We start from the raw sequence: 12,363 nt of genomic DNA on the forward strand, positions 1-12,363 counted from the left end.
AGTTAAAGTTGAATAAATGATTAAGTCGCCTAGAGTTCATTTTGCTAAACTTTTCAGTGTAGTAGCTAGGCAGCCCAACAATTGATATTGTGTCTATTGATGTTTGGACAAAAAAAAAGCATGGTTTCTTTTAAAAAATTAAATAATTAAAATGTTTTCATGAACATGAAGTCAGATATTGTAAAAAGAGGTTATTTGCACTAAAATAAAAAATAAAATAAACAATAAAGAGATACTACGGTATAAAAGTATATGATATGTCAAGCATTTATGTAATTTTGATGATTCTGTAGGGGTTCAACACGATATGCAAATTCTGTCCAAAATCATATGGGCAGCTAAAAAAAGAAATGCCAAAGAGGAGAGATATATTTTGTTGCTTTATTGATACCCTTTCACATGATGAGTTATATAAAATTGAGATATGAAATGGGATTTTCGACTTGAGATGAAAATATTTAAAAGTATGTAAGAAAGTTACTAAATGCAGTCAAGTAATATTATTGTAAACTTGATCTGTCATAACAACATGTGCCTATATGTTGTTCATGAATTAAGTTATTTGAACTGATGGTTAAAAGTATACTGAATGCTTCAAAAATGGTTGCGTTTCAATGATCTTTTTTTCTTTTTTCCCCCCTCATAGTTGCCATTGTCGGGAGGAGACTACACGATGCGTCTGTACACTGTGGGTGGATGGATGACCAAGGGGTACATCCATTACGATAGCACGGAGCTTACTTCACAGGTCGGTTTAAAAACAAACCCATACAGGGTGAAACAAATTAAATTTGGGGGGGGGGGGAGAGCACCCTGTCTATTCCCATCATACTTGTTGGTTTAAAGTGAAACTTATAAGTAAAAAATAAATAATAAATGGAAAAAGTTCAAATATGTTTTTTAAAGCTCATAGTGGTATAAAAATGGTAACAATATCATTAGTGGAAGTGGTAGTATTCATAGAAAAATGAATACAACCAAAGTAATAAATGTGAACCAATAGGAGTGCCTTAGAATAAACATGTCAAGGCAGTGAGAATGTTATGAAAGATAATGAGATTGAACAAAAGAGCCATGAGCTGGGTGGAGATGATGAAATGGAAACGAGATGATACGGAGCAGTTTGGGACACTTGTATATATGGAGACAAAAATTTGAAGAAGAAAAAAATAAATACATAAATAACCTCCCCAGTATATAGTAGCATGCAGCAGTAGCAATATTAGTAGTAGTAGTAGTAGTAGTAGTAGTAGTAGTAGTAGTAGTAGTAGTAGTAGTAGTTGTAGTAGTAGTAGTAGTAATAGTAGTAGTAGTAGTAGTAGTAGTAGTAGTAGTAGTAGTAGTAGTAGTAGTAGTGGTAGATGTTCATTTTGTTAATTGCAGGGGCATATTGTGAAAGTGGTGAGGTTGATATTTGCTATTCATGCCTTTTCATCTCGTTTCTCTCCATGTTCTTGCAGATTCTTGATCAGTTGACAAGTGAAGACCACATACACGCTGTAGGAACCACGGCAAAGACATGTGAAGTACCGATCAAAGTAGAGAAGGAAAACACCACACTCTCTTTCCGCACAAGTGAGTTTAAATTAGCATAGATGTTTAGAGGAAAGGAGAGAGAGAGAGAGAGAGAGAGAGAGAGAGAGAGAGGGACAATGGTAGAGAAAAAAGGGGATGAAAGAAAATGAGATTATGAGATTTATTCATACCCCGGTATCATTGGCATATAAAATATATTCCACCTTTTGAGATGTTGCACAAATATCCTTCATATAAATGAGAAATAAAAATGGACCAAGAATGGATCCCTGGGGTACTCCACATCCTACAGCATTCAAATAAGACTCACACCATTGACAACTACACATTGTTTACAAATTTACGGATTCCTAGTCAAATATTGCACATTGTAATTTCTATTGAAAAGCTTGAGGATTATGTATATTTTTTATATTTTTTTGTCAATACTACAGTCTACCAGATATTGATTACTTCTTTAAAAAAATTGTTACACCCTAGCCTCTCTTCTCTTTCTTTCTATAAATAGAAATAACTTATCTTTCACAACTATCAGGCAACCATCCCGCTACCCCCTTCGCTCCTCTTGAGGCATCACGCTGAACCACCCATCTCCCAGAATGTCATATACCCATGCACACTTGGTGATAGAGCCTTCACAACTGCTTCTTCCAAACTGTGGAATAACCTACACATTTCTCTTCTTTACCAACAATCTGTCTTATACCTTCAACAAATATCTCAAAACTCACCTCTTCTGTAAACAATATATAATTGTAAAGCGCATTTGAACATGCATATGGAAATTGCACTAATGAATACATTATTATTATTATAAATAAGACATAATATTTCATTTAATTCTAATGCTCATTAGATGGAGACGATGTCTGCTTGTCTGGAATCCTGGTTTATGACAAGGATTTTAAGGAGCCAACTCTTACTCCTGAAGAGAGGCAGAAGGAAACCAAGATCAAGCAAGAGGTATACTAACACTGTCAGTGATTCTTGCCTTGCCTAGAATTTCCATTTTTGTTTTTGGTTATTTTGACTATTAAAGAAAAATTGTCTTTCTTCAAAAAACTAAATAAGCAAAATTATGAATTGATTGTGACATATGGTTAACAACTGACTTATTCATACCATTTGTAAATTCAATGTTTTTGTGTTTTTCGTAAAGGTAACTCAAGAATGAAAGGTGTTCTGGTTGAAGGCCGTTGTTGAATACTTTATGAACTTAAAATGTCATATTATCAAGAAATATAAATCAGGACAAATCAATTTTTCTCGTAATTAAAAACTTACAAAACTTGGTAAGGGTATGAATAATCTAGTTGTTAATTGTATGCTCTAGCAATAATAAACCATTTTCAAAAGGTATTCAAATTAATACGCATTTACCTATGACATTCACCTGTTAGATATTATTGTATCTAAATAATCAGGATTTAAATTTCATATATCAGTTGTTTCGAGGCTGAGCAAACATCATGGCTTGCCCTACCTTACAACTTGCAATGTATTCAATTTGTATTCCAACTATTGTATTTCGTAACAGGTGAATGTTACTTGTTTAGGCACTGAATGAAGACGTGTGCATGTCAAAGGTCATTTTTGTAATGTAATACAAATTAATACAAAAATATATAGTATGTGCCTCATTACAAATTACTTCATTCACCTGTTTATATAAATATATGTATTTCAAAAGTCAGAATGCAAATTGGGTACATTACGTGCTGTTAGGTAGGATGAGCCATAAAGTTTGCCCGACCTAGCAGCGACTAATGTATGCAATTTGCTTTCTTACTATTGAAATACAACTATTCATAACAGGTAAATAAAATAATTTGTAACATGGTACTTAACAAAGATTTGAGCATTAAATTTGTAGAGGTGTTGTGGACTAGTGGATAAGTCACCCGACTGCAGATCACAAGGTACGGGGTTCAAGTCCCGCCGCAGCACTGATGTCCTTTGGCAAGACATTGATCTACATTTGCCACTCTCCACCCAGGTGTAAATGGGTACCTGATATGCTTGAGCGCTAGTTACTTTGGCAGCTCTGCTACGACCAGGGTAATATGTGTAAAGCGCCATGAGCGTCAGAACCTGACGGATACCGGCGCTATATAAATAACCATATTACATCAGAAAATGGTCTATACTACAGCTGGTAATCTATATCTAAAGCCTCGGTCACAAATGCCATTACGAACTGCTAAGAACGCCGTACGAACGATTTTCAGACAATGGAAATTCGGAAAGACAATAGAAAAACGGAGATTTGTACGAACGCATCCTACGAACCTTTGTGACCGTAGCTTTAACTGAAATCCACATTCTGAACTAATTCTGGACTATAGCCTCTTACATCTTAAACCATAAGCTTACATCTAACTTAATATTAACTTGCAAATCATTTTTGCCTGGAGACTTGTTTTATATCATCATCATAATAATAATAATAACTAGAAATGCAATCGTGTCACAACGATGTGCGTGCAATGACGCCATGTTTCTACCTGTCAAACGAAAGAGCTTCTCTCGCCCTATCCAGAGCAATTTGTACGAAGTCTGTAGCTTCTGTGATATTGGAGATAGGTAGGGCGAAAGAAAGGCCTCAACAGTGACCTTGATGGGATGGTAGTGACTATGCCTACGAAGTTTGAAAGAAATTGGAATAGGGGAAAGGACGTAGAAAGGGCTCGCAAGCACTGCGTGCAAAAACCAAGGGGATTTGGTGCATGTTCGTCATTGCAATACAGATCGTTCTGGGGGTCAAAAGCGTGAACCCGATATGCCCCATAGACAATGCGTGTAATGCATGAGCGGAAAACGTACAGGATCTGTATTATGACCGGAGTTAAATTGTTTTTTTTTCTCTCTCTCTTTATGTCTCCTTATGGGCCGTATTTGGTATCATTAGAAAGAGAATTTCATGGTTGTTATTGAAAACCACTTTTTTTTTTCTATGATAATCCTATCGAAACACGTGATGTAAAATAGATTTCTAAGACAAAATGGCGTCTAAAATGGCCCCCTTGACCAATTTCAAAAATCCGGCCAGGAGGTGCCCTGCGTATTGGAACTTGGCATGTCACTGCAAATTTTCAAGGAAAAACAAGGACGTTTAAGGGGTGAAAAGCAGTCTTAAAAATTACGTCATAGCCAATACGTTTTAGATTCGGGCGGAAACTCGGCGGAATTCGTGTAGTGACCTTTGTTCAAATGCGATTTACTCACAATTTTCTGTGTGAACATATACTATACTTGGTATCATTCGAAAGGGCAGTTCATTGCGGTCAGTTCGACACCATTATTATCTGCGCGCAATGTATTGTACGCATTAAACGCGCTATTACGTAATGCATAGTAAATTCATCATTTTTGGCGATAACTTTGCGCTGACATATTCGAATTTTACTAAACTTGGCAGACAGTTGTCACGTATATGGATACATATGTCTGCCAAGTTTCATTGATGTAGGTATAAAGATCGCCAATTTAGAGCCAGTTGAAGTTATTTTGGAATTTTCTTGAAAATGGCGAATTTGGAGGGCATTTTTCTCAAATTTGGTCAGTGTTAGGGTATATAATTTTGTATATGGCTGGAAAGGGCATATCTTCAACTATCTAAATCCAAAAAAGGGTACGGGTTTGCAAAACCATTATGGAGATACGGCCACAGAAAGAAAGCCAATTCCCAGAACTTTAGAGGGCGCTATTTATGTTTTGCATAGTCATTGGAGCATGAAATTTGGCATGGCTATTAGCAATTATAAGATAAGGATAATGTAAAATTTAAACACAAAACGGAATTAATATGAGAAAGTTATGGCAGTTTTAGATTTTTAGGGGTCCATTTTTCAAGAATTTGACAGATTTTTGACGGAGACAGTTTCAGATTTGAATTTTGAGTACGAAGATGGCATTTTGAAGGTCAAGTTATGTGTCGCAGATGAAAGAACATCTCTCAGACTAACTAGAGGAATTTGTTAGAAGTTTGTAGGATCTAGGATAGTGGAGATGGGAAGGAAGAAAGAAAGGCCTTAAAATGGACCAGAAACGGACAAAATGGCGCCTGGACGTTTATGCATGAGTGATTTCAGAAAACGAAAAAGTAGGTGACCTAGATTGGATATCAGAGATTACGCCTACGAAGTTTGTAAGGAATCGAGCAAGAGAAAAGGACCTGGATAGGAATAACAAGCACTACGTGCAAAATGAATGGGATTCCGGACGACAAGAAGAAGAGGAAGAAGAAGTAAGAATATTAATAATGTGAACGAAAACAAGGCAATGACGAAGGTCGTCATTGCAATACATACCTTCAAAGCGCACTTATCTAATAACTTACTCAAGGCGCTATACAAAACAAAATTCACAAATATCTCTCCAGAATTTTAACAACATAATATCATTAATAACTTTGAGTAAATGTAAATGTAAATGTTCTTGTTAACATGTTTTTTAAAACATGGTTTTTTCCTATATGCTCTCTCAATATATTCAGCTTGCTGATAAGTTGCTGCCGTTGAATCGTACATTCTCTCTGAAGGAGATGAAGATTGCCGGCTGGTCTAAAAACCTTCTTGAAAATGCATCGGGGGAGGTGAGTTAAAGTGTACCAATCACCTAAAATATGATTTGTATCAAGTTTAACAGTTAACCCTCTGCCTACGGGAACCTGGTTGTCCCTGTGTAAAGCCTATGGGACCTATACAATTCAGTAGTCAACAGGTTAAGAAGTTGGAAGAAAATAAAGGTTTAAGGGGTCTTCCAAGGTAATGATGAGAGCCCTCTCTACCATTTGGACAAAAACCCCACAGGACAATTCAACCTCCCCCCCCCCCCCGATACTATACCTCTTTGACATTGTCATCCTTGTTTATTACCCCTGGGGAGTGTTTCACAAAGACTGAGATCGACTTTAAGTTGGACTTAACATTATGGAGAGCCATTTGTTGCCTTAAAATAAAATATATTCAAAAATTCAAGTATTTTAGACTTTTCATGAATTCCACATCGAGAACATGAAATCTCCTTGATAACTAATAATATGAATGATTTGATTCAACATTTTATGCCTTTTAAAATAACTTCTACAAAATATTTTCAAAGATGCTAACAGCTTTCCATTATTGTTAAGTCTAACTTAGAGAAAAGTTCAACTTAGGATCTTTGTAAAACACCCCAAGTTTACCCTCAGACAACTAACTAATCAAGCACATGCAGACCTGTTTACTATTTGTTTTTCTTCTTAGGATATTCCTAAGGATGTAGATGATCATGAGATAGTTGTCCTAAGGATGTAAATGTCTTGGGATAGTTGTCCTTAGGATGTAATGTTATTGGGATAGTTGTCCTTAGGATGTAGATGTTCTTGGGATAGTTGTCCTAAGGATGTAAATGTTATTGGGATAGTTGTCCTTAGGATGTAGATGTTCTTGGGATAGTTGTCCTTAGGATGTAGATGTTCTTGGGATAGTTGTCCTTAGGATGTAATGTTATTGGGATAGTTGTCCTTAGGATGTAGATGTTCTTGGGATAGTTGTCCTAAAGATGTAGATGTTCTTGGGATAGTTGTCCTTAGGATGTAATGTTATTGGGATAGTTGTCCTTAGGATGTAATGTTATTGGGATAGTTGTCCTAAGGATGTAGATGATCATGAGATAGTTGTCCTAAGGATGTAAATGTCTTGGGATAGTTGTCCTTAGGATGTAATGTTATTGGGATAGTTGTCCTTAGGATGTAGATGTTCTTGGGATAGTTGTCCTTAGGATGTAATGTTATTGGGATAGTTGTCCTTAGGATGTAATGTTATTGGGATAGTTGTCCTAAGGATGTAGATGATCATGAGATAGTTGTCCTGTCTTGGGATAGTTGTCCTTAGGATGTAATGTTATTGGGATAGTTGTCCTTAGGATGTAGATGTTCTTGGGATAGTTGTCCTAAGGATGTAGATGTTCTTGGGATAATTGTTCTAAGGATGTAGATGTTCTTGTGATAGTTGTCCTAAGGATCTAGATGTTCTTGGATAGTAGTCATAAGTTGCTAGATGTTCTTGGGATAGTAACTCCTAGTTTATTTATCTTTATTTGAACTTATCTATATCATATATTAATTCTTCATTTAGAATGGGGATATGAGTCACTGGAATATTAGTGGAGACTTCAAGGTTGATGACAATGGTGATGGCACAGAGAAAAGTAAGTTATGGGGCGAGTCAAACCTATTTTATCCAATACCATCCTATTCCAGTTTACTGAGACCATACTAGAGGTTTAAAAAACATCAGAAACAGGAAATGAAATGGTATTTGTATGTAATATTTTGTTCACAATGCTATAATACACTTCTATTTTTACTTGGTAAATCGTAGGAGATACCTTTTTCAATTAAACCACTTTGTGGATGCAATCTGCACATGAGCAGACAAAGGTAATTTGAACAAACTTTGTAAAACCCACAGCAATTAATACTTGTTAGGTGCTCATAAAAAGTGATGTAATTAGTCAATTTGAAATTCACCATAAAGTGCTTTTCATAATACACAGGTGGAAGTATGTATGCTTTTAGGAGGGTAAAGCAAAGTTATTCATTTTAATCACTATGGGAGTGACTTTTCTACACTTCACACAGTGACTCCTCTGCATGTTGAGATGATCTGCAGATTCTAGGGGTAATTTGTACCACATGATATTCAACAACAAACTTGTGTATAAGAACTTTCCCGAAGGGGGTGGGGGGGGGGCAAGGTTTAAGAGAATCATTATGGAAACTTATACTTGACACTTTGTTTAAAAACAAAAATACAATATTGCCATACATGTTTGTTCCATATTCAGAGGCCTTGATTCATTTAGAACCTAATTTTGTAAGGTTATTGGTTTAAGAACATACATTGTTTACTGCACTAAGGGCGTGATACTCTTTTCTTCTTTTTTACCTTTTAAATCTGTGTTTTTATTGGAAAATCAAAAGAAATCACAATATTTACAAATAATTTACATAATAAGAAACAAATTCACTGACTAGAATAAAGCAATAACAATAAAATAATTAAATACAAAATAAAACCAAAATAGACAGAAAATTGAAAACGTTACAAAATAATATTTTTCAAGAACGAAGATCCCGAGACAAAAATAAGGTGAAACAGAGGATCCCCACCGACCCCAACCCTACCCATATACAAACGAGCGACCATAAGTCAGGTCTCATCTACACTATCTGACAACCACTAAAAACACCCGACCACCAACGGGGAGACTGAAATACCCTTTCTTTATTTCTTGATTGCAGAGTTTATGACATCATATATGGAATGCAACAAATCTCAAGATGTCAATCTGACTCAGCATTTTACAGATGCGCATTTGGACTCGGCACCTGAAATTCAGGTATCAACAACATAACCATCTCTATCATCATGATTATCATTGCCATGCTGTTGTCATTATTATCATTTTGGAGTTTTCGCAAGGCGACGCAAGTGCTGACTACAGAGTATTTAAATGAGCTGTGACCCTCTTCGTACAGGCTACCGTTGCGATCTAATTTGCATTACAATGCTAATCTTAGTGTGGGTTGCACTCAGAGAGAAAATTTCTGCGTATTCCTTAAAATGCACTGCGTGCCAATATCGGTAGCCGGAGCTAAAGCTAGAATAACAATTTCCAAAGCTCTTTGGAAGCGCGTAGAGACTATTATGGGCCATACAAGAACAGACTATTATTATTGATTTTGATATTTTTTCTTTTTCTTTTTCTCCGAACAGGCATCTGAATCTTTCCATGAGGGAGGTTGCAAAGGAGGCTTCTACAGCTTCACGGTCTCCCTCCTAGATGCAAGTGACAATGTGATTGTCAAACAGACGACTGGACGTAAAGGTAGCATCACTACTTCAGGGTGGATCAGGGAGAGCTTTACTTTCAAGGGCTATGGACCAGGAGTTAGAACTGTTTGCTTCGAAAGCCACGGTGAGATGTTTGTATTGATCTTTCTTTTACTGCATTTATGCAACATGATTCCCGTTTGTAATCTGTGTAGAGTTGAATAATATGTTTTTATCCCCTTTTGTGATGACCACATACTTGAACAGTTGATCATTAATTGATTACTAAGAGTTGGATTTTCACTTTTAATGCCTCATTTCATTGTAAAATTATTGGAATAACTTCCCTATGGGGGTATATCTTCCTGTTTCACAGAGAAAAACATATCCATTTATAGTTCAAACATATAGTTGGGATGGAGCTATAGATATCAGGGAATGTGTCTCTTTTCCTTCATCTTCTTCCTTATTCAACTCTTTCTTGAACATAACAAGGGACTCCTGAACCATGTTTGCTATAAATTGTGTAGCAAAATGTTTACCTGACATTTTCTGAGTTAACAGTCAAGGAGTGCAAAGAAAATAAATAATAACATAAACCTCATCATATGAATGACTTTATTTGAAGAAAAGATACATGTAACAATAGCGATGAATCAGAGCTTCATGACGGAGAATAATTAAAATCATTTTTGTCTCTGGTACTCTTTGATGGTTTTAGGTGAGGACGACAAGAGCTGGGCAGGAGCTTTCGGGGCCTGGATATCCGCTGGTGTGTTGCGCGTCAAGAGTGAAATCAGCCCGGCAAGCGGAGATGAATATTCAGATGTCGAGACGAGTACGGCCGAGGAGAGGAAGCAAGGTGTCACTTCTTTCTTACGCCACCTGCAAGAGGAGCACCGAGATTCCCTGAAGTTCATGCTCACCTCATCAGAAGCTGATAAACCAGGTGGTAAGCATCAAAGATTAAAATATGTTCATGCTTTAAAGAATCTTAACCCCTTTTTGTGCTTCTTAGTTTACAAACGGGGTATTTGTTGCTCAACTTTGCCCCTGAAAATCTCCCATGGCACTAATGTCCTTTGGCAAGACATTGATCTACATTTGCCACACACAACCCAGGTGTGATAAATGGGTACCGGGCAGGAATTTATTCCTTGAAATGCCAGAGCGCCATGTTGGCCGCCTTGCTAAAGCCAAGGTAAATAATCAAGGCAGTGCCAGGAGCTTCACAACGTGACAGATATGTGCACTATATAAGAAGCCACCACTATTATTATTGCAAAATTTTCGCAAAGCAAGTGACTGTTTTAGTTCGAAACAAAACCCAGGAAACTGTCAGTGTTATCTGTTGTCTGTAGCATTACCCTGATAAACCCTGATCTACCCTATATTTCAAGACCCTCTTTGATTGCATTTTTCACCTCCAAGATGAAGCTGCCAAGGATAAACAGGTCAAACCAGAAGAGGTCATCCAACCTATGATCATTGTGAAGAAGAAAACAGTGAAGCGTGAGATCCGAGTCTTCGTTTCCAGTACGTTCCGAGACTTTGAGGAGGAGAGAGAGTTGATCATCAAGAAGGTGTTCCGTGAGCTGAATCGACTTTGTCTGGATCGGGGGGTCTTCTTCACCTACGTTGACCTTCGATGGGGGATCACAGAGCAGCAATCTAAGGGAGGGAGGACCATTGAGATATGTCTACGAGAGGTAACTTTTCAAAAAGTTTCTATCAAACAAATAAAGAATTTGATTTATATGCATATAATGTTCCCTCACTTATATCTTCATTATCCTATGGTATTTATTGTATTTATTGTATCCTCTTTTGTTCATTTTATTGCACTCTTGAAAAACAGACGTGATGGTAGGAATTGTTACTATGATGATGTTGATGATGATGATGTTGGTGATGATGATGGTGATGATGATGATAGTGATGATGGTAATGATGATGGTGATGATGATGATAGTGATGATGGTAATGATGATGGTGATGATGGTGATGATGGTGATGATGATGATGGTGTTGATGGTGTTGATGATAGTGGTAATGATGGTGGTAATGATGGTGGTAATGATGATGGTGATAGTAATGATGATGGTGTTGATCATGGTGATGATGGTGTTGATCATGGTGATGTTGATGGTGTTGATGTTGGTGATGGTGGTGGTGATGATGGTGTTGATAGTGGGGCTGATGATGGTGATGGTGGTGATGATGGTGATGGTGGTGATGATGATGCTAATGATGATGTGTGGTGGTGATTGTGAAAGAATCTATTCCTAGTGAGAAGGATCGAGGGTGCAGAGTGTACTTTTCACTATTTTCTATCTATCCTGGGGGTGTTTCACAAAGATCCTAAGTTGCACTTAACTCTAAGTTGGACTTAAATATGATGGAGAGCCAATTGTAGCCTTATAATGAAATATATTCAACACAAAAATTCAAGTATTTTAGACTTTTCATAAATTCCACATCAAGAACATGAAATCTCTCATGGTAATAAAAAATATAAATGATTTGAATCAACATTTTATGCCTTTTAAAATAACTTTTGCAAAATATTTTCAAGAATGCTAATGGCTTTCCATAATTTTTAAGTCCAAATTAGAGATAAGTTCAACTTAGGATCTTTGTTAAACACCCCCCTGGGATTACTATTGATAATGTCTCTGTGACTTGCAATGACCCCTACAGATTGACAAGTGTCGTCCATACTTCATCTGCATGATGGGGGATCGCTTTGGCTGGAGCCAGTCCAGTAAGTTCAAAGATGAGCTTCTAGACAAGAGCTATGACACTGTAGTTGATGCCTACCGTCAGTTCAAGTGGGTTGATGATTACCGTTTCAACTCTAGTGTCACACAGGTAAAAAAACTTTATACTCTACATCTCACTATATATAAAGAAAATAATGGAATTTTATTTTAGACATATGTTTTTGTGAAATATACTGTGTATACTTGCTTTGTAAATGGACAGTAACGGCACATTTCAATATTCA

At 36.7% G+C, this 12,363-nt stretch overlaps 1 protein-coding gene across 1 annotated transcript in view; it reads left to right on the forward strand.

The window, feature by feature from the left end:
* Positions 1-12,363, forward strand: part of LOC577899 (TPR repeat-containing protein DDB_G0287407) — a 32,001-nt gene that overhangs the window by 3,642 nt on the left and 15,996 nt on the right. The window contains exons 7-16 of the mRNA XM_030976089.1: positions 647-748; positions 1,461-1,575; positions 2,393-2,499; positions 6,032-6,130; positions 7,656-7,728; positions 8,825-8,922; positions 9,300-9,501; positions 10,078-10,308; positions 10,788-11,065; positions 12,057-12,227. Of these exons, the coding sequence (XP_030831949.1) occupies positions 647-748; positions 1,461-1,575; positions 2,393-2,499; positions 6,032-6,130; positions 7,656-7,728; positions 8,825-8,922; positions 9,300-9,501; positions 10,078-10,308; positions 10,788-11,065; positions 12,057-12,227 (1,476 nt within the window). The remainder of the gene's footprint in view (positions 1-646; positions 749-1,460; positions 1,576-2,392; positions 2,500-6,031; positions 6,131-7,655; positions 7,729-8,824; positions 8,923-9,299; positions 9,502-10,077; positions 10,309-10,787; positions 11,066-12,056; positions 12,228-12,363) is intronic.

Source organism: Strongylocentrotus purpuratus, unplaced genomic scaffold, assembly GCF_000002235.5.
Source record: "Strongylocentrotus purpuratus isolate Spur 01 unplaced genomic scaffold, Spur_5.0 spur5_scaffold_8, whole genome shotgun sequence".
Taxonomy (NCBI): domain Eukaryota; kingdom Metazoa; phylum Echinodermata; class Echinoidea; order Camarodonta; family Strongylocentrotidae; genus Strongylocentrotus; species Strongylocentrotus purpuratus.